Source organism: Leucopleurus acutus (assembly GCF_964270905.1).
Source record: "Leucopleurus acutus genome assembly, chromosome: 10".
NCBI classification, from domain to species: Eukaryota; Metazoa; Chordata; class Mammalia; order Artiodactyla; family Delphinidae; genus Leucopleurus; species Leucopleurus acutus.
This window is the reverse complement of record NC_139153.1, coordinates 1,886,166-1,908,748: the sequence shown is the minus strand read 5'-3', so window position 1 is coordinate 1,908,748 and position 22,583 is coordinate 1,886,166. Positions and strand designations below refer to the sequence as shown.

Below are 22,583 nucleotides of genomic sequence, written 5' to 3'. Positions count from 1 at the left end.
CCCCCCTCGTGGTGCGCGGGGGCAAACTGCTGTCCGATGGAGAAAACAACACCCGTAGCCGCGTGGGGAGACTTGCTATTAGCTGGCTTCTCGGACAGGGAAGTGAAAACTCCCTGCTTTAAAAAATTCTCCGCAAGGCCTGTAACTCTGATGATTTTTGAGGCTTTTGCCCTGATGGACGAGCAGGATAGAAAGGTCAATTCAGTCACCTGACGTTTGTAAGCATCCATCACGTGGAGCAGGCCTGGCAGCTGTCAGAAGAGACACAGACAAGAGGGAGGCAGGGTGTCTGCCCCTCGATGGTCCCAGGAGCATGGGGAGGGCCACGGGCAGAGGCAGAGCAGCCTTGCCAAGAACAGTGCCACTAATTCACACAAACCACCTCGAGGAGATGGCGTTTCTGCCAGACCCTGAAGGATGCGTTGTCCAGAGGCAGAGGCTTAAAAGCAGAGGGAAGAGCGTAAACAAAGTGCAGAAGGGAGGCTTGTTCAGGAATGACCCTCAGAGCCCAAGGCTGGGGCTGGGAGGGATGTGGCTGCAGAGGCCGGCTGGGGCCAGCCTGAGAAAGGTCTAAATGTTTCCACAAATAGATTCCGGTGCTCACTTTCTATATTTGACTTCGCCTGACCTGTCAAACTAAAGCAACTTCTGAATACAATTTGACTTTTTAAAAACACTTGATGGGGGGCTTCCCTGGTGGCACAGTGGTTAAGAATCCGCCTGCCAATGCAGGGGATACAGGTTCGATCCCTGGTCCGGGAGGATCCCACATGCCGTGGAGCGACTAAGCCCGTGTACCACTACTACCGAGCCTGTGCTCTAGAGCCCGTGAGCCACAACTACTGAAGCCCGCGTGCCTAGAGCCCGTGCTCTGCAACAAGAGAAGCCACCACAATGAGAAGCCTACGCACCACAATGAAGAGTAGCCCCCACTCACCGTAACTAGAGAAAGCCTGCGTGCAGAAACAAAGACCCAATGCAACCAAAAATAAATAATTTTTTTTTTTTTTTTTTTTTTTTTTTGCGGTACGCGGGCCTCTCACTGTTGTGGCCTCTCCCGTTGCGGAGCACAGGCCCCGGACGCGCAGGCTCAGCGGCCATGACTCACAGTCCCCGCCGTTCCGCGGCATGTGGGATCTTCCCGGACCGGGGCATGAACCCGTGTCCCCTGCATCGGCAGGCGGACTCTCAACCACTGCGCCACCAGAGAAGCCCATAGATTTATTTTTTAAAAAATAAAATTAAATGAAATTTAAAAATAAAGGAAAGTTTTTTAAAAAAAACCCACACTTGATGGAAACGCCAAGTATATTTACGAATGTACATTGTCATTTCAGAAGCAAGCATAATATATTCAAAAGTGTAACTAATGCTATGAGAGCTAACGTTTATCTCACAGAAACATTTTTCAAAGAGAGAGCCCCTGGTACCATATTCAAATCGGTATTTTTATAACAGAGCATCAACAAGAGCTCACAATTGGGTTTGATGAGGTGGAGCCCAGAAGGTTCTATGTTTCTCAAAACTTTACTAGTAAGAGTCTGCATCTAATTCGTTTCCTACTTGATTCTTCATAAAAGTAGGATTGAAAGCCTTCAAAACGAGGAGTTAACGTTTTCTCATAGCAATAGGATATATTAACCTAAAATTTTTTGGACTATCTTTTTAAAGAACTTGTTTTAGAAGATTAAGATATATTTTGGATTAAAGTAGTTTGTCTCATAATGAGCTCTCATGGTACAAATGACAAAAGATCTTTCTTAAAACACAAGCATCTTAAAATGCATGACCTTGAGCGGCACCCTTCTCCTCGGTCTCCTACCGGAGGATTTCAAAGGGTTCTGTCATCAAGACACAGCCCCACTCTTTCCTGCTCTCCTGAGAAAGGGCTACCCGAGAAAGCTCTCAGAAAAAAGTCAAAATGGAAACCAGCCCATTTTAAATACCTGGGTTTTTAGTAAGGGCCTCATTTATTCATAAGGCTCATATAGACTCTTTAAATTATTTTAAGCTTTCCAGGAAGTTACCCGCCAGAAGAGCCAACTGCAGCGTGGGGAAGCTGGTAAAGTGCACACGTAACTGCATGAGCAATAGAACCACTTTAAGCAAACGTCTAGGCATATCTTTTTCTGCATTTTGAAGAAGGAAATATATAGTTTTCCAGGAAAAACCATCCAATAGCTGACTAATACACCCCTTGCTAGTTTGCCATAATTCCAGAAATCATTTTCATCTAAATTCAGATTACTCATGGTATCTGTGATGACATGGTTTTCAGAAACAAGCATTTCCACAATGAAAATTTAGCGCAGATTTTAACTGAGGCCAACATTCTTAAATCTTTGCAACTCAAATTAAATTAGGGTCAGCATTAGCCAGAGGGTCCAGCAGTCTGACGGGTTCACCTTTAGTTCCCACGGAAGAACACACCCTAGGCAATATTTTAAGAGTCCCTCCCCACGCAGAAGTGCAGGCTGTGTGAATGTGCACTGGGCCATTGTGTGTGTTTGCAAGGAGAGGAAGCGAAGAGAGTAGAGAGAGACGGTCCTTAGACTCCGAATGCATGAGGACAGGGTGACCCCAGCACAAGGACGGCCCCTCAGTAGGCTGCACGGCCAGCACAGAGACCTGTTGAGGGTGGAGCTGGAATACTGCAGGCTAGTAAAGGAAGATTTTGAGCATTACTAGGGCACTAGAGTGAAAAAGGACCCCTTGCCACTTATTTCAGTAATAATCATCCCTATCATTATCATTTATCGAGCACTTAAATGCCTGGCACAGTATCCATCTCTCTCAAGTGTCACAACTGTCATTAGCGTCCTCATTTCATGAATGAAGAAAACAGACTCAGCACTCGCCTCGGCAGCACAGATACTAAAATTGGAACGATACAGAGAAGATTAGCATTGCCCCTGCGCAAGGATGACACACATATTTGTGAGGCATTCCATATTTTTATAGCTGATTCACTTTGTTACAAAGCAGAAAGCAATTATACTCCAATAAAGTTAAAAAAACAAAAGAAAAGAAATGATGGTCCAATCAGCCAAACACCTTTGAAAAAAAAAAAGTCAGACTCAGGGAAGTGACCCAACTTGCCTAAAATCATGGGGTGTGGGCTTCCCTGGTGGCGCAGTGGTTGAGAGTCCGCCTGCCGATGCAGGGGACACGGCTTCGTACCCCGGTCCGGGAAGATCCCACATGCCGCGGAGCGGCTGGGCCCGTGAGCCATGGCCACTGAGCCTGTGCGTCCGGAGCCTGTGCTCCGCAATGGGAGAGGCCACGACAGTGAGAGGCCCGCATACCGCAAAAAAAAAAAAAAAAAAAAAAATCATGGGGTGATAATAAGTTGCAGGGATAGGATTTGTCTGCAGGAGGACCTTTACTTTATTTCAAGCAAAGAAGACACCTGGGAAATCTTTGTATAGATGGAATTAACTCAAAAGTTTTTTTTTTGTATTTTGGCTGCATTGGGTCTTCATTGCGTTGCGGGCTTTCTCTAGTTGCGGTGAGCAGGGGCAACTCTGTTGCGGTGCGCGGGCTTCTCATTGCGGTGGCTTCTGTTTGTTGTGGAGCATGGGCTCTAGGCGCGCGGGCTTCAGTAGTTGTGGCACGTGGGCTCAGTAGTTGTGGCATGCAGGCTCAGTAGTTGTGGTGCGCAGGCTTAGCGGCCATGGCGCATGGGCTTAGTTGCTCCGCGGCATGTGGGATCTTCCCGGACCAGGACTCAAACCTGTGTCCCCTGCATTGGCAGGTGGATTCTTAACCACTGCGCTACCAGGGAAGCACTTTTTTGTGTATTTTTATTCTTTATGTCTCTGATGATATTTTTCTCTCTATTGTCTTACTGAGGGATGATGACCATTGTAACTCTGTTACTTGGCTCTCCCAAACTGTCGCTTGTGCAGCTAATTGGAAGTATGATATAGAGATAGGCTACACGAATGTTACCAATAATGATACAATACGAAAATGAAAAAAAATGTCCTTGCATTGACACAAAGGGATTACAGTTTTCTTGGGATGTAATAGTGACAGTTTACCACGAGCCCTAAAGACAGTCTACCTATGGTTCCACTGAGGCTGATCACATCTCTAATGCAGCCCCCTGCTTCTCTCTTCCTTTGTGTGAGCCAGGCCCTGGGTACCAGTCCAGGACCAGGACCAGTTGTCCTATCAGCCTATTAGTTAGACACTGTGTCTCAGTGTCCATGTCCCAATACCCTCAGGGGTTTACATCCTCTAACAGAGCCTGAAAGGACAGGACGAACACTGGTGGAGTAGAATCCTGAGGCTAACCATCCCATGCGTGGCTGCTCTTCAACTCAGGGGGTCCTCAACAATTTGTCCACCGCTTTGGCTGATGTAGAAAATAGTAAACCAAACAGTTAAAATTCCTTTGCCCAGATAGTTATGGAAATCAGCAAAGCCTTGGATTTTTCGGTTGCTAACCAAGGGGAGTCTGTGCCATTGCTGACACTTCATTTTGTACCTGGATCAACGCCACAGATGAGGTACAACAATTTCTATCCACGCAAAAAGAAAAGTGGATTATCAAGGAAGACTATCAAGGAAGACTCAGGCAGTTGTTGGGACGTGTTTTCATGGTCGGACCTGGAAAAATCCAGATGGTGCCTTGAGAGTGTCCTCCACCTCCTCCATGTAGTAATCTGTTACGCTTGTATGTTGCACAGCTTGATTTGTTTATCCAGAGTCTTAAATCTGCAGAGCCACTGTCCTAACAAATGTTCCAACAAATGACTTAGAGACAAAAGCAGAATGGACTTATGCTGATGGACATGCAAACTGAAAATCAGACCCACAGATAAAATCTTGTCTTCAAGGAGAAACAAGCACAGTGGAGGACATCTGGATCACACGCACGGTCTCTCCTTTTGCTTTGGCTGATAGAAGGCCAAAGGGGAGAGTGAGAAAACACAAAAGGTCCGCACCCCTAAGAAAAAACGATTTTTACTACAGGTATTGTAACAAGCCAACATCAGAACTGGTTTTCAACCTGATTAATCAGTCGGTGACAACCTGCTTCAGTGAACTTGACTCTGGAGCAGCCGGTTAGATGGAGCCTTGCCCCTAAAGACAGCCAGTCAGAAGCTGACTCATCTCTGACCCCTCTGCCGAGGCTGACTTGACACTCCTGCCTCTGCAACGAACACAAACCACACGTCTAAGGTTGACAACACCCCACTCCCACCTTTGTGCAACACTAATCCAAAACAAGCTCCTGCCCACAGTCTTATGATTATCCATCTGCTTTGCCCGATGAGAAGGTCTCTGACCAGCTAACCCTCCTGCACGTGGGTGAGCAATAACGTCAGCGCTTTTGATTTCAGATACTGAGCAGCGGTCTTATCCTTTAACAGCAGCCAGTAGTCAGCATTTAATTGAGAAACAGACCAAGTTCATATTCACTGGTGAAGTGAGACATTAGAGCATTAAAGTAACTCCATGTAATCTTTCTCTGCCACATTTGGACTCATCCTGTTCCTGGTGCCAAGCGTATCATTCTCCTTTTTCTTCATTTGACTAATTCCTACCTGTGGTGTGAGTTAGTTACCGTCTGCATAGGTGTTACCATGTGTCCACATAGGTGTGCACTTAGCCCTGTGTATGCGCGGTTATCTGTCTGTACCTTGTCCCAGGCCATCACTCCTTCTGGGCTCAGTGTGTGTCTCCCACCCCTGGGTCCTCAACACTCAGCCCAGGGTCTGACACATCTTATGCCCCAACAGGTATTCGTTGAATCAAACTGCAGTATGATAAGAAAACACAGTATCTCTCTGATAGAAAGTATTAGTCTCTCTGACACCCATGTTACTCAATTGAATTGTACCTGTTATTTTAAAAGACTTACTTTCCCCTGAATTTTTTCTCCCTTCAATTCTGAGAAGACCGCTCCTCATTTTCACTCAGCTCCTAATAACTGTTTTCACTCAGGAGTCTCTCGATGCTGCTTCTCCCCTCGAGCCCAGGGCTCTTGCTACCTCCTTCTTCCTACTTCTTTCAATGTATAATTTTGAATTTCTACACTATATTTTCTCTCCTCAATATGTGTGTTTCCCCCACCCCTTTACATCTTTCTTACCTTAACAGCATGCTTTGTAATTTTAATTTAAAAAAATTTTTTCATTGTAAAAAACCTTAACATGAGATTTACCGTCTTAACAAAATTTTAAGTGCACGATACAGTATTGTTCCTTTTTTTTTGCTGTGGTGTGAGGTAATGGGCTGAACACATTTGATGGAAGGTTCATCTTTCCCCACTGAAATTGCCCTGACACCTTTGTCAAAAATCAACTGAGTAAAAATGTAAAAATTTATTACTGAACTCTTATTTCTGTTCCATTGATATATATGTCTGCCGTTGGTTTTATACCACTATAGCTCGATTACTGTAACTCTAGGTTTTAAAAATGGGTTAAATAAGTCCTCAAACCTTCTTCTTTTTCACAATTGTTTTGGCTATTCTAGGTTCCTTGCATTTACACATAATTTTAGGACCAGCTTGTCAACTTTAAAAAACAATGAATCTATAGATCAATTTGGGGAATATTGCTAGCTTAACAATATTGAGTCTTCAAATCCATACACAAGGAATATGTCTCTCTATATATAGCTCTTTTTAATTTATTTTTATTTTTTTCAAACAAATGCAGAAGGAACCACTTTTTAAAATTAATTAATTTGTTTATTTATTTGGCTGCATCGCCTCTTAGTTGTGGCACAGGGGATCTTTGTTGCAGCATGCGGGCTTCTCTAGTTGAGGTGCGCGGGCACCAGAGCGCACAGGCTCAGTAGTTGTGGCGTGTGCGGGCTTAGTTGCCCCGCGGCGTGTGGGATCTTAGTTCCCCAAACAGGCATAGAAACCACATCCCTTGCATTGGATTCTTAACCATTGGATTTTTAACTACTGGACCACCAGGGAAGTCCCCTATGTAGCTCTTTTTTAACTCTCTTGGGAGTGTTTTATAGTTTTCTGTGTATGATTCTCACACTTTTTGGGTTGAATTTATTCATACATATCTTAATCATTTTGATGTTATTGGGAAGTATTGTTTTTCCAGTTTCATTTTTGGAATGTTCATTGCTAGCACATATAAATACAAATAAATTTAAAAAATTTATTTATTTATTTGGTTGCACCAGGTCTTAGTTGTGGCTCGTGGGCTCCTTAGTTGCAGCTTGCCTCCTCCTTAGTTGTGGCATGTGGGCTCCTTAGTTGCTGCACGTGGGCTCCTCAGTTGTGGCATGCATGTGGGATCTACTTCCCTGGCCAGGGATCACACCCGGGACCCCTGCATTGGGAGCATAGAATCTTAAGCACTGTGCCACCAGGGAAATCCCACAATTAATTTTGTATGCTGATTTTGTATCCTGTGACTTTGGCTAAAATTAATGATTAGTTCTAGTATTCTTTCTTTTTTGATTTCTTTCTTTGACTTCCTTCCTTTCTCTCCCTCTCCCTCTCTCTCTCTTTCTTTTCTTGTAGCTTTCTTAGAATTTTCTACATGTAGGATTATATGATTTGTGAATAGAGACTATTAAACTCTTCCTTTCCAATCTGTATGGCTTAATTTCTTTTTATTGCCTTATTGCACTGGCTAAAACCTCTGTTTCAATGTTAATAGGAGCAGCAAGAACAGGCACCTGTCAGTTGTTCCTGATCTTAGAAATAAGAGCTGACTTTCACCACTACGTACCATAGCTGTAGTCTTTTCATAGGTACCTTTTAATAAGTTGAGGAAATTCCCTTCTAGTCCTAATTTGTTGAGAATTTTTATTATGATAGGGGGTTGGATTTTGTTAAAGGCTTTTTCTTTTTTAAAAATATTTATTTTATATTGGAGTACAGTTGATTAACAATGTTGTGTTAGTTTCAGGTGTACAGCAGAGTGCTTCAGTTATACATATACGATATCTGTTCTTTTTCAAATTCTTTTTCCATTTAGGTTGTTACATAATGTTGAGCAGAGTTCCCCTGTGCTATATAGTAGGTCCTTCTTGGTTATCCATTTTAAATATAGCAGGGTGTACCTGTCAATCCCAAACTCCCTAACTATCCCTCCCCCTCCCCCTTCCCCCCTGGTAACCATGAGTTCGTTCTCTAAGTCTGTGATGTTTCTGTTTTGTAAATAATTTCAAGTCAAATGCTTTTTCTACATCTATTAGATGATCATTTGGTTTTTGTTCTATATTAACATGGCTTACTATATTAATTGAGTTTTTAAAATTAAAGCCACCTCGCATTCCTGCACTCCTGGGATAAATTCCACTTGGTCATGATATTATATATAGTAATATTTTATGTTGCTGGATTCAGTTCTTTCATTTTTTTATTAAGAATTTTTGATGACATATAATCATTTTTTATGTTGTTAGACTCAGTTGCTAATTGTTTCTTTTTTTAAAATTAACTAATTATTTTTGGCTGTGTTGGGTCTTCGTTGCTGTGCACGGGCTTTCTCTAGTTGTGCCGAGAGGGGGCTACTCATTGCGGTGGCTTCTCTTGTTGCGGAGCACGGGCTCTAGGCACGCAGGCTTCAGTAGTTGTGGCTCACGGGCTCTGGAGCGCAGGCTCAGTAGTTGTGGCGCATGGGCTTCGTTGCTCCACAGGATGTGGGATCTTCCCGGACCAGGGATCAAACCCATGTGCTCTGCATTGGCAGGCGGATTCTTAACCACCGTGGCACCAAGGAAGCCCTCTACTGCCTTCTTGCCTCCACTATTTCTGATGAGTCACTGGCTGAGCGTATTGTTGTTCCCCTCTATGTGACGTCATTCTTTTCTTGCTGCTTTTAAGAATTTTCTGGGGACTTCCCTGGTGGCACAGTGGTTAAGAATCCGCCTGCCAATGCAGGGGACATGGGTTTGATCCCTGGTCCAAGAAGGTTCCACATGCCGTGGAGCAACTGAGCCTGTGCACCACAACTACTGAGCCTGCGCTCTAGAGCCTGCGAGCCACAACTACTGAAGCCCGTGCACCTAGAGTCCATGCTCCACAACAAGAGAAACCACCACAATGAGAAGCCTGTACAACGCAACAAAGAGTAGCCCCCGAGGCTTCCCTGGTGGTGCAGTGGTTGAGAGTCCACCTGCCGATGCAGGGGAGACGGGTTCGTGCCCCGGTCCAGGAAGATCCCGCATGCCACGGAGCGGCTGGGCCCGTGAGCCATGGCTGCTGAGCCTGCGCGTCCGGAGCCTGTGCTCCGCAACGGGAGAGGCGACAGCAGTGAGAGGCCTGCGTACCGCAAAAAAGAGTAGCCCCCGTTCGCCACAACTAGAGAAGGCCTGTGCGCAGCAACAAAGACCCAATGCAGACAAACATAAATTCATTAATTAATTTAAAAAAAAGGATTTTCTGTCTTTCAGTATTTTGTCTATGATGTGTTATGGTGAGGATCTCTGTGACGTTATCTTACTTGGGATTTGATGAGCTTCTTGGAACTGTAGATTAATGTTTTTCCATCAAGTTTGAGAAGTTTTTGACAAATATTCATTTGAAAAGAGATTTCCTGCCCCTTTCCCTCTCTCCTTTCAGGATCCCCATTATACCTATATTGGTAGCTTTCATGTTATTCCATATGTCTCTGAGGCTCTGCTAATTTTTCTTCAATTTTTTTCCCCTCTCTTCTTCAGATTATATAATTTCTATTGATCTATTTCAAGTTCACAGATTCTTTCTTCAGACTTCTCAAATCTGCTCTTATTCTAGGATTTCCCTAGAAGATCTCTGTTACATTTCCGGCTAGTTTTCTTATCTGCTGCTGTCCCAACCAGGACTAAAAGCTCAAGCTTAGGAGAGCTGCAGGCTTTTTCCATTTGCCACTCTGAGTGTGGGTTTTCCACCCTCTGCTCCCAAACATATCAGACCCCTTTGGCAAACAAAGCTGCTAGGATTCACAGCTAGTCCCACTCCAGTAGAACTACCACGCTGAATGCTCTGGGCTGCAAGTCGGGGCAGTCTCAGGCCAGGATGTCACAGGCTGCCTGAAGACTGACTTCAAGTTCAGCAGTTTCGAGAAATTAAGCTCTTCTCAAATTGTTGTTTATCTTTGGTTGATTTCCAGAGATCTGAAATTGTTGTTTTTGACAAACGCATCTCTCTTCATAGTTGCTTTTTGGGGAGGGGATGTCTCCCTTCTCACTTCTCCATTGCTCGAAGTCTCCTGCTTTCGCTTAGATTCTGGCCCACTGAGTGTTTACTGCCACAACAGTTCTTAGTTCAGGGGATTTTAAACACGTTTCACCTAACATTTTTTGGTATTTTCAGTGGGAGGATCAGTCTAGATATCTAGTCGGCCATACAGAGAGAGTTAATACTTTCAGTTTTTTATGACCATTAAATGAAATTTTTTATGTAAAGAATTAAGCAAAGTGTCTGTAACACGAAGGGCTCAAAGAACTTTAGTTATAACATCTGAATACTTGTATTATAGGGATTTTACATACATTATTTTATTTAATCATATCTCTAAGAGGCAGGCATTCAAATTTTGATATTACCACCCCCCCAAAAAAAAAAAGATTTACTAGACTAGGGCCATACCAGGTAGTAAATGATGGAGTCAGGGTCTGGTGCCTTCCCCCCTTGGTCCTGCTCCCTCCATGGTGAAGAAGATTTCTGTGGTTGCTCTTTTGGGGTGGCCTGTAGACTATCTAGGAGATCATAAGGAATTAAATCCAGCACGGGTATTAGGGAGAGGGCTCACTGCTGTACTAGTTGGCAGTGACTCCATCACAGTGGGACACATAGAGAATCCCAAAAGCAGACAGGGCTTTTGCTAAGACAGTTAACACATGAGTGCATGGTACCTGTGTGAGTCATCGAGAAGGTTTTAGGGCTCTGTATGATATTTGCCCACATTCCAATTATATTTGCAATGAACAATTAAATCTGAACTAAGTGTACCACAAAAATACCTAAACAACTGAAATTCATTCCATTTAAAAGCTTATACATATACTTGGGAGTTAAGTAGCAAACGTTGGGAAACTGGAACCTTTTGGATTCAATCTGCCAAGATGGTAAAATTATTTGAGAGACTGTGAATCTGGTCCCCAGCCCTGAATATCCAGAAACTATATTTGATGCTGCTGCAAAAGACTTTCTAACCGATGTCCCCACTGACATTTTCTTCTCACCTTTGACGGGTTCCTTATATCCTGACCTTGGCAACCTTCCTCAGACATTCTCTCATCATGTTTCTGTGCACTTTCTCACTGCTCCCTCTTGTTCTCCTAATTCTTCATCCACCAGCCGTTGTAAGCTGCTCCCATGCACGTGTCCAGCTCTCAGCCCCACCCGTCCCTGCTCTTGTGGGCTCATTCACTCATCCTTCTCGCATCCTCTACTCCTAGCATCTCCTTCTCACCTCCAAACCTCTGCTTCTGCCTTTCTTTCTACCGTACTCCCCACCCTTCCCCACCGCCTCCTTTCTTGGAGCACACTCTTTCCTCTATTTCTCTTACCCACATCTTACAGGTCCTTTAAAATCTACTCCCTTCCATTCACTCAGTGGACGTTTGTTCATGCTGTGAAGCGTGAGCTCCAAAGGGTGTCTTGGGTGTCCTTTCCAGGCAATTTACAAAAAGATGACACTATCAGTTGTATTCCACATTTAGCCTAGTTGTGGCTCCACAGTGGGGGAAATCTCATTTTGCTTCAATTGACACATCATTTTTTCCCACTTTTGACTGCCTCCAACTTTAATATAATAAGTGGATCAGCACTTCACTCCTGAGTTATACCTCCATCCCACATAATCGATCCTAGTTTAGATGTTATCTCTACTGGGCCTGTGACACTGCATAAGGTTATAATGAAAGTAACGGATATATACCCAGAGGAAAAACTCAGTTATAATCACAAGTGAGCCTCATAACTGAGGCAGTCATAAATTATGTTGCATAATGTTCTTGTTCTTAAAATCATAGAACTATTAATGTTTGAGTGCGTTAATTATTTTGCTTCAGGCTGTGCAGGCAGCCAAGAGATAACGGCTTCCCTTTAGTTTAAAAAAAAAAATGCTGCTCAAGTGCTTGGTTTGCTTTCAGCCCATATTTCTTTTTTTGGCCATCTTTTTGTTACCCAGCATCTTCCCCGTGTTGTTTTTGCCAGTTAGGCATCAATGCAGATGGGACGAAATAAAGAATTGGCATCGCCATCATTTTACCAGTCCACTCAGCCTCCTGTCTCAGCCTCTTTCTTCCCATACTCGTGGGAAAGTGATGGAGGGGTGGGAAGCGAGGTGACAGAGGGTGACGTTAGGGAGCGGGACGGGGATTAGACGAGCAAAGGACTTAATAGGAGTGGGAAGGGTGGGGAGACACAGAGGATGTTCAGAGTCACTTTAACCCACATTAGTGGGAACAAACCAGTCTTTCACCAGTCCCTAGTGGGGGGTGCAGGACCACACATATTCATGCCAGAGAAAAGAAAAAAATGCATTCAGGTAAAAAATTACTTAATAACCTCTGTAGAAGTTTGGTGGGTGAGGCAACACAAAGAGGACTGGTATCTGTGGCATCGTCTTACGTCTGCTGCCTTTCTCTTCTGTTAGTACAGAGAATCAGTTGGTTGCAAAAGCCCACGTTTCATCGGCTGAAGGCAGCCAAAGGCTTACTGCCTTTTCACCATATTTTACTTGGTGGGTATAGAAGGATGTATCACTACTGTTCTTGCATTCCAAGCGACTTAAAAATTTGATAAAAATAACTTTGCTTTCAACAAGTCAATAGACTTTCATTTAATCTTACCTGACTGTGCTCTAGAAATTAAGAAACAAAAGAGAATTGGGGGCTAGTTGTGTATATAGTTGAACTGAAATGCAAGAGGAAGGGAGAATATTTCATTTTCACTGAGGCAAACTGCTGAGAAAAAATAAAAGGAGTTACACTCTTTTAGCTTCTTCTTACCCAGAACATAAATCTCACTGTTGACCACAGCTGTGCTGAATCGGTACTTTGAGTACTTCATGGGTGCCTGCTCTGTCCATAGATCTTGGCTGGGGTCATACTTCAGCAGCTTGTTGCTTAATCGATCAGGTTCTTCGTCAGGAAGATCCATCTGTGTGAAATTATGACAGCCAGTATAATAACGTACCACTTAGAGATCTTCGTGAGTACCTGAATGCAATTAATCAAAGCAGACAGCCAAGGAGATAAATAGAGGTTAACCGTAGTGAGTCATACTCACAGACACACCAAATCCCATGACTTGGGGATATAAGTACACTGTCAGTATCGGAGGAATTTATATTGTACGATAATGGGGCTAAGGTGTTGGGTTATAGCGAACAATCTGTGATCTGAGCAGTGAGGCAACACATACAGCATTTTTTTAAAAAAATGAAGCACTGCAAAGCCTTAAAAACGAAACCAAGCTTTTTTGAATAGTATTTAAAGTATAATTTTATTTTACCAAGCTTTATAGTGGCGGATTAAATAATATTTGTGAGAAACTAATTTTAATAATTTATAAAGCATTTTTCTTTATAATATTTTTCTAATCCAAGTGGAACAAAATTACAAAAACATTTGAGTGTTTTAGTAATGAGAGTATTTTTATACCATAATATAGGAGTGGTCTGAATTTAATTTTAAAGATACATGGATTAATAGAAATTATTTGCAATTATTTTTATGTATTTATTTTAGGTACGTGTATATATATATATATATATATATTTTTAATGACTAGGGAAAGTAGAAGTTGAATACACACAGATGTATGTAGCTTTTCCTACTCCTGAACTTGAGGTGAAGTAATATTTTGTGTCTACAATGTGTTAGGACCTTTTATGACTTCAAGCTAAAGATGCTTAAGTGTCTTTTGCTTTTTGTTTTGGATGAAGGTGTTCAACAGAGAAATAATTTCCATACTTATGAAAGCCGTATGCAGTTAGTTTTAGCTCAGGGTTGTAATCACTGTAGTGCAATCACTACCCCATGCTTTCTTGCAATTTAATGTATTGTATTCGGTACAGACTAGCAAAAGCTTTCGTTATGCAGTAAATACTGACGTGTTTGAAGACATTATAAATTAGGAAATACTGACTTTATTGTTTTAATTTTCCTTCTAATTTAAGTATTTAATATTTGCTTTAGTGGAAAAAAGCAAAGAAAAGCTTTTCTTTGGAGCATATTCATGCAAAATTAACTATGTAAATGAATAGTTCTGAAAAAGCTTTATTACAAATAATTTGTCAGGTTTCAGCTACTAACTGTGATTAAATCTAAGCTACTTTTTGATACATAGCATGAATTTTAAAATGTATTAAATGTGACGTTTGTTATTAAAACAAGTATGATATACCATAAAAGGCAAAATTTAAGCTTATGAAATGATTTAAAAAGCACCAGTTTTATCATGAAGCGAATCTGGCGAAAGAAGAAATCCCATAGGCTAAAATAAAATTAGTTTATGTCATGGAGACAGAAAATGAGCTGGTAAGATTAATCTTTATTAGAAAGACTGGTTGGGCCAGGGCAGAAGGCAGCTGGAGTGAAACTTCTGTGAGAGCCCCAAGGCGCTCGGAGGGACACGAAAGAGAAGAGAAAGGGCCTCTGTGGTCCCACTCCACTGCCTTCTCCATCCTGTCTTGCGTCCCTTCTCTGGGCTTCAAGACAGTCTCTGGTTTCTCTATCTGCTGATGCCCAGCAAAGACATGAAGAGGTTAAAATTGCAATATACTTTTGAGGAAATGGTTGTGCCATCACAGGATGAACATTCTGGTTTCCCACTTAGAGTAAGAACTTTAATATGAAAAAGACCTAAGAATCCTTGCCTCAGGTCATACAGCTGTAAAGCAGAGAGAAGTGGGATGAGGATCCAGCTTCTTCGCCTCCTACTTAGATGCTCCTTACAGATAACCCCTCAGCATAAGCATCCTTCATAGTCAGCAAGGATGGGAAGAGTTATGAAGAACACAGCACAAATACTGAATGAAGTCATGCCTATGAATAACACTTTAAAATTCATTCTCCTGAGCTGCTTTAACACTTTAAAATCTTCCATCTAATATTCTATAACATAAAAGGCATTTTACCGGAATGTGAGTCATACTCTTTTAGTATTCAACAACTACAACATTTTTCAACAGAGCGGCCAGACTCAGCACAGCCATGCCAGTTAGGTACACAGGAAATTTCTTAACCTGAGGGGTCCAGCCTCCAATCACGTAAAGTTTGTTATTCACTGTTACTACAGCATGACACGCCAACTGTAGTGGAAGGGGGGACACCCTTTTCCAAGTGTCCCTTTCTACAGAGTACTTATCAACACAGTTTGTAATAAGATACTGGTTTTTAATTTTCATCTGTCCTCCTATAACATAGAGGTCGTTATGGATGGTGCCCAGAGCGTAGAGCTCTCGAAATTCTGTTGTGCATAACTTTTCCCAAAACTGGTTTCCTCTATCATGATACCTGTAAGTTAACAGAGAGAGAACCCAGAATTAGATTTAATATAAAAACAACTTGCCAAAAAAACACACTTGTTTCTTTTCCAACGAAAACCGATATGATTTGGTTCTTCTAATTGGAGAAGAAAAAACCATTAAGATAGTGATACAGGTTTGTGTTTTTTGGGGAAAAGAAATGCTGAACAAAATATAATGTACACAGAAACAGTCAACCACACCAACCTAGAGAATTTTAGAAAAAAACAATATATTGAAAAAGTATAGATTATCCAGGGACTAGCCTTCATTTCCTAATTCTGGGAAAGAAAATTAAAAATAGGAAAGTCTTGGGCTTCCCTGGTGGCGCAGTGGTTGAGAGTCGGCCTGCTAATGCAGGGGACACGGGTTCGAGCCCTGGTCTGGGAGGATCCCACATGCTGCAGAGCAACTGAGCCCATGAGCCACAGCTGCTGAGCCTGCGCGTCCGGAGCCTGCGCTCTGCAACGAGAGGCCGCGATGGTGAGAGACCCGCGCACCGCGATGGGGAGTGGCCCCCGCTTGCCACAGCTAGAGAAAGCTCTCGCACAGAAACGAAGACCCAACACAGCAAAAATAAATAAATTACTAAAAATAGGAAAGTCTTTCAGCAAGTCATTTGCTAAAAGAGAATATGTAAAAATAAACATAAAAAATGTCTTATTCTGTTGACTAGAAGTTTCATTTTAATACTACATTAAAGAAATGTGTTTAGAGCAGAAAATCTGGAACTATTTAAATTCAGATTTCTAATGGGATGATGCAGGATATATAGAATTTTAAGGATTGTTCTTGTGGTTCTAACTGGAGTAGAACAGAGTCAAGAGCATGCTACTGTATAAAAACCCACCTGTAGGTGTCTGCTGGGCATTTCTCAACTGTTTTTTTTTTTTTTTTTTTTTTGCGGTACGCGGGCCTCTCACTGCTGTGGCCTCTCCCGTTGCAGAGCACAGGCTCCCGACGCGCAGGCTCGGCGGCCATGGCTCACGGGCCCAGCCGCTCCGCGGCATGTGGCATCTTCCCAGACCGGGGCACAAACCCGCGTCCCCTGCATCGGCAGGCGGACTCTCAACCACTGCGCCACCAGGGAAGCCCTCTCAACTGTTTTAATCTACTAGGTATGGTAATTTCAGTAATTTCTACCACAAATAATTATGTTGGTCTGAGAAGAGTCTTGGGAGAAGAGCAGGGACACTAGGTGATATGGTCTCTCAACACCTCCTAGAGTCCAACACATTAAGTAATTATCTGAGTGTGTGCATGTGTGTGTGTGTGTGTGTGTGTGTGTGTGTGTGTGTGTGTAGCATTACATGGTCACCAAGTGGATGAGTCTTGCCCATCTTCTGTCTTGCCTCTTGACAATGGCAAGTCTATTTTCTCGAATCATGATCGGGACACATAGTCTAGGACAAAAGTACCCATGGGGACAGTGGGATAAAATATGTGAAATTATTTCTGTCCTAGAAAATCCAGAAAGTATAATTGGAATTCAAAACTAAAACAAAACAAAAAACAAAAACCAGAATAAATATGGAAAATAAGAAAAAAAATTTGTTGTTTGGAAACAAATTTTGCATCAGACATGTGACAGTTAATCGTATTACAGAAGTTTTCCCCATTGTTCTAGGCCAACTCTTATGGAAACCAAAGTCCCTAGCAGCACAGGTGATATTTTCACCACTATTTTTAATTGTTCTGGATTTTAGAGGGGAAGGGAGAATTAGGTGTCTACAGGTGGGGGCTACTGAAGCAAAGACAATGAATATATAAATGGAACTAAAAAATGGGTTTTGGTTTTCTGAGGCACGGTTTAAGAAAATAGGCCAGGAACAAAATAAATCCCACGAAGGATGGGAAGTACATGTTTGCTGGACAACTTGCTAATTGGATTTTTGTTTTAACATTTTGAATTAAAAATGGGGAGAGAAAATGCCCAGATGAAACTATAAAACTTATTATTTTGATATGACATAAAGAAGAAAATAATAGTGGCAAAAGCATTCAGTGTTCACAGAGGTTGACAGTTTAAAGACAACACTTACATCCTCAGCTGTTTGTCTACCAAAGTACGAGAGTTAAAAGAGATGGAAAGGTGTATTTTTTTAAAAAAGAAACAACCTGCTATAATGCTAATCTACTTCCTCTTTTAAGTCAAAAAGAAATATATCTGCATGGAAATGTGTAAACTACAGAGTAGAGGCACGCTGAAGAGCATCTTGGCAAAGGTAATTGGGGTAAGGAGCAGAGATGATGTGGCAGGAGTGGACCAAAGACAGTGACCTCGGGTGGTACTGTCAGACCTTAACTATGCAGACAGCACTGGGAGTCTCATGTAAGCCTCAAGCAGTGCTTCTGATAATCTCTTTATTTGCCTTGCTGACAGTTTCACTATTGCGAGGAGTGAGGAGGGCAACTGATAGTTTTACCCTAATTCTGACCAACGTGGAAGAGCTGTTGGTGATGGGAACCGGCGTGAGTTCAAGACAGGAAAGAAAGGAAACGTGGGGTGTGTAGTTAGACACACGCATAAAAAGGGAAGCAGGCATTCAAAAACAGTTAAGAGGAAAGACTTTCAAGGATGAAAACACACTTTGAGAGGGATGGACGTTTGTTAACAATTAACTCTGATGGCAGAATTGTGGACTATCCTTATTTTTTTAAATTTATTAATTTTATTTTTGGCTGCATTGGGTCTTCGTTGCTGCACATGGGCTTTCTCTAGTTGCGGCGAGCGGGGGCTACTCTTCATGGCAGTGCGTGGGCTTCTCATTGCGGCGGCTTCTCTTGCTGCGGAGCACGAACTCTAGGCGCGCGGGCTTCAGTAGTTGTGGCTTGCGGGCTCTAGAGCTCAGGCTCAGTAGTTGTGGCGCACGGGCTTAGTTGCTCCGTGGCATGTGGGATCTTCCCGGACCAGGGCTCGAACCCATGTGCCCTGCATTGGCAGGTGTATTCTTAACCACTGCGCCACCAGGGAAGCCCTGCACTACCTTTAAGAGGAAGAAAATAGGTATCAAAAGAACCTGAGGTTCTTGTACAGGAGGCTCTCAGGTGAAAAGAAGGGCACCCAGCCAAGAGCAAGTAGGAGACAAATGTCAGGGACCCAGAGGATCCGTCCCAGGAGAAACAGGCCCCCTTGCCCACAAGCACCTGAGGGCCTGCACCTGTTGCTGCTCAGTGACAGCTCTGTCACCGCAGGCAGAGGGCCGTCACTATCCGGGGCTTGTGTTCCCGCCCCCACTTCTGGGAAGAAGGGACACTTGCTCAACGTGTGAAGGTGACAGCAGGACGGGCCGAGAGCCTGAAGCACATACTGCAATGAGGAGAGATGACAGGAAAATAGCAGACCTCTCATTCCTTCTCTGTCCCCACTTTGCTGTCGAGAATCACTTACCGACTGAAAAGTCTGAGAAACCGTGCTACGCGGGCCCAGAGAGGGGAGGGAGTGCAAGGAGAGCTCAAGGACCTACACGTACAACTCTTATTCACCCAGGTAGATTTAAGGGTTGAATTCTTGCTGAGGAACAGGAAACAAATCTTTCTGTCCTCACACACAACACCTAGACATACACTACTTCTTAGCAGATACTCCTGTTCCTAGACATACACTACTTCTTAGCAGATACTCCTGTTCCTCTTACAGTTCTAGGGTTGAAGAATTCTTAGGCTACAAACATTTTACACTATTAGAGGTTTAGCAAAGACCCACTCATTAAGGGTACAGAATGAAGGACTTCCCTGGTGGTGCGGTGGTTAAGAACCCGCCTGCCAATGCAGGGGACACGGGTTCAAGCCTTGGTCCGGGAAGATCTCACATGCTGTGGAGCAACTAAGCCCGTGCGCCACAACTACTGAGCCTGCGCTCTAGGGCCTGCAAGCCACAGCTACTGAGCCCACGTGCCACGACTACTGAAGACTGCATGCCTAGAGCCCATGCTCTGCAACAAAGAGAAGCCACCGCAATGAGAAGCCCACACACCACAATGAAGAGTAGCCCCCCGCTCGCCACGAGTAGAGAAAGCCCGCGTGCAGCAATGAAGACCCAACACAGCCAAAAATAAATTAAAAAAAAAAAAAAAGTACAGAATGAAAACTGACAGATAAATAGTACTTTTTGGTCAAGAAGAAAAATTACTTATTACTCTGAATTGTGAACTAATAAAAGTCAGTTCAAGGCGTCAGTGTTAATAAACTTTTCTTCTTGTTAAAAGTTATATTCAGCTCTGCAAAAACAAAGCAATTATAGCATATGAATAGTGAAAGCTAAGAGTGAAAATACACAAAGGAATCATAAAGTATATACATTTAACTTATGCAAATTCAACTATATGTTCTTAATAATGAAAGGGAGAGAAAAATAATTTTAAAATGTGGATGATTTCATTATGAATTTTACATCTATGTAAAATACATGATTACAGGGTAATTCTGACCACACATAATTTAAGATGTGATCACTCAGAAGTACTTCGGCTGCTAATGTCAAAGCAAGATAATTGAAACAAAGTTACAAGTATATGGCTAGATACGAACCTGTAGATTTCAACATTCTTGCTCTTTTGTCTGGAGAGTTTAGAGGCACTTGCTTCTCCAGCCACAATGATAGTGTTGTTTTCCATGACAACACCAGTACACACAGTGCCTAAACCCTCCCCATACTTGGGAGAGGAGATGAAATAGGTCTTGCGCAATGCAGGATCATAGCAAAAACTGGCATCTCCGTAGTTCCTGTGTCTCGACCTGATTCCTGAAGAATTGGTGCCAATGCACAGCAAAAGACTGGTAGTCTCCATGCCATAACGAAGATTGAGAGAGTGCTGTTGAGGGGTCTTGATGGCTTTGAATGCGTTTTGAATGATGTCAATGCAATTTGCATCACACAGAAGCATTGTGTTCCTTTTCAGGGCTTGTCTTAAAAAAGAAGGATTTACCAGTTGCAACCTAACTTGCTTCAGAAGTTCCACAAGATGCTCTGTGCGCAGTTCTCGGTTATGATTTACCCATCTCAGAACTAGGTCCAGAATGCTCTCCTCTCTGGATATGTTCAGGTCATCTGATTTAATAAGCGTCAGAAGTTGGTGCACTTCAATTTCTAGTATCTCTTCATGTAAGCTCACCTCAGCAAAGTGCTGATATAAATACTTCTTCGATTGATCAGCTAAATCCTCAGCTCCAATCTGCTTTGCAAAATGATAGATACCCAAACAGTTCGAGGCATCCATATGGTCCATCATATACTTCTGACACACACTGAAGACTTCCTCCATCTGCATAAAATAGGCGGCCATAGCCACAGTCTGTACATTGGCATTACTGATCTCCAGAGCCGCATGGTACATGTAATTTAATATCACCGACACACTTTCTGCTGTGATGTCATAAAGTACGACTTCCCTCTGAGTACACTCAAGTAGTCCACAGGTAAACATCGCTTTGAAATAAGGACTAAATGCAGCCAGGACCAGCCTGTGGCAAGGGAATTTCTCCCCTTCTGCGATGAGTACAACATCAATCATCTCTGCTAGTTCTTTCATGTTCTTAATTTTATTCAGTAAATTCAAGCTGTGTTGGTATTTTTCTTTTCCCTCAGTCTTGCACTCCATGGTGTCCTCTCCAGTGTTTCTAAGGAAGTCTTCTTTAAATGTAGCTTGATTCTTGAGGTCCTGTTTACATGTCTTATTACTCACCAAGCAACAGAGATGTCATGTAACATCCCTGAAGGAAAGAAAAGAGGGAGTTTTCTTCTAAGAAAAAAAATTCTCTGTAATTTAAATATGCAGCCTTAGTTCTAAGAAGTATTTATAAGTAAATATTATTCATTCCAAGCAGAGTAGTTTAACATTAAGACAGCTACTTTGGTATCTAAAAATAACGTCGTTGATTGTAAAATTAAAAACAGGAAATTATTAAGCACTAACAATATTTTCCTAATTGGCGGCAGAGATTTTTCTAGCGGAGGCTGGAAAGTCCTCCCTCCCAAGGTGAACGAAGAGAAAAGGGATAAGATGAGCACCTTTCACATTTACACTTCCAGTTACCAAATTCAGCTGACCCACAGATGGAGGATATAGAGGCATTAGGAAGCATCCTCTCTGAGGAGGTGCAACATCACTGAAAAGGTTATGTGCACCGTCCCCCAAAATGCACCCAAGTGCTATCAGCACCAGTCTGAAAAATCACAAGGGAGGGGGTCTTGTAGGCTGGCTGAAAAAAAAGTCCACTAAAATTCTGCTCAAACTTTGCTATGTGGCAAATAATTCAAAACAGTGCTTTGGAAAGCGCACCCAAATACGTGCGGATGTGAGAATTCACAATACTTGAAACTTACAAGTAAATCATCCTAATCTTAGAAAACACACAAAAGTCCTCCCGTTTCTCTGCCCCTCCTGCTTGGCTTCTCTCTCTTCCCTGTCTCACAGAGGCAGAGGTGGAATCACTTCTTGCCTGAAAAAGCACTAGTCTAATTAAAAATCTCTTTAAGCTGGTTGTCTCAGCTTCCCCTTCCCCGGGGAACTGCAAACAGGATGTTTCAAGGAAGCTAATTAGCTCTTTGGATTTAAAGAACACTCCTAGAGCCAGAAGCCTTAACGGGAGGAGCAGATCTCAATCTCTGTCACCCTGTCCAGGTCTAATGCGGCTGTAAGTCCCAGCAGCGAGAATAAACCTCGATGGTAGAAAAGTCAGCACGAGGAGCTCAGAAAGGCAGGGAGGTGATAATTTCAACACTGTGAAAGCAAAATCTGTCAGCCGTGAAGCTTATAAATCTTCTAAACTTCTGTGATCCTGTAAAGGATTAGAAATCTCATATGTCTCAGTGAGACTTGGCACTTTTTCAGTGTTGAATTAAAGTTCATTTCAGGAAACAAACGTTAAGCATGATAGGAATGTTTAATTATATAATGGCAACTGGAAGACCTAAAAATCGCTGTGCTGAAGGGTGTGGAATCGTAACAAGTAGCCAGTCTCGGAACCCGTATACTTGAAATAGAAATAAAAGCCTCCTCGCCGGATTCTCTGGCGTTAATGGCTCAGTTGTATTTCAGTGAGAACTTAAGACTTTCTATGCAAGGGTTTGCAGGTTAAAAGTGAACGGTTGCTTTTTCGCTTTATTTGTTTTAGATTTTTACAAAG

At 42.6% G+C, this 22,583-nt stretch overlaps 1 protein-coding gene across 1 annotated transcript in view; it reads right to left on the bottom strand.

Annotated features, from left to right (window-relative positions):
• The window catches only part of KBTBD12 (kelch repeat and BTB domain containing 12), a gene marked incomplete at both ends in the record, with an annotated part of 44,792 nt that extends 23,737 nt beyond the window's left edge, over positions 1 to 21,055 (bottom strand). The window contains 3 exons of the mRNA XM_082847761.1: positions 12,934 to 13,084; positions 15,174 to 15,444; positions 19,986 to 21,055. Of these exons, the coding sequence (XP_082703887.1) occupies positions 12,934 to 13,084; positions 15,174 to 15,444; positions 19,986 to 21,055 (1,492 nt within the window). The remainder of the gene's footprint in view (positions 1 to 12,933; positions 13,085 to 15,173; positions 15,445 to 19,985) is intronic.
• Between the last annotated feature and the right edge of the window lie 1,528 nt (positions 21,056 to 22,583).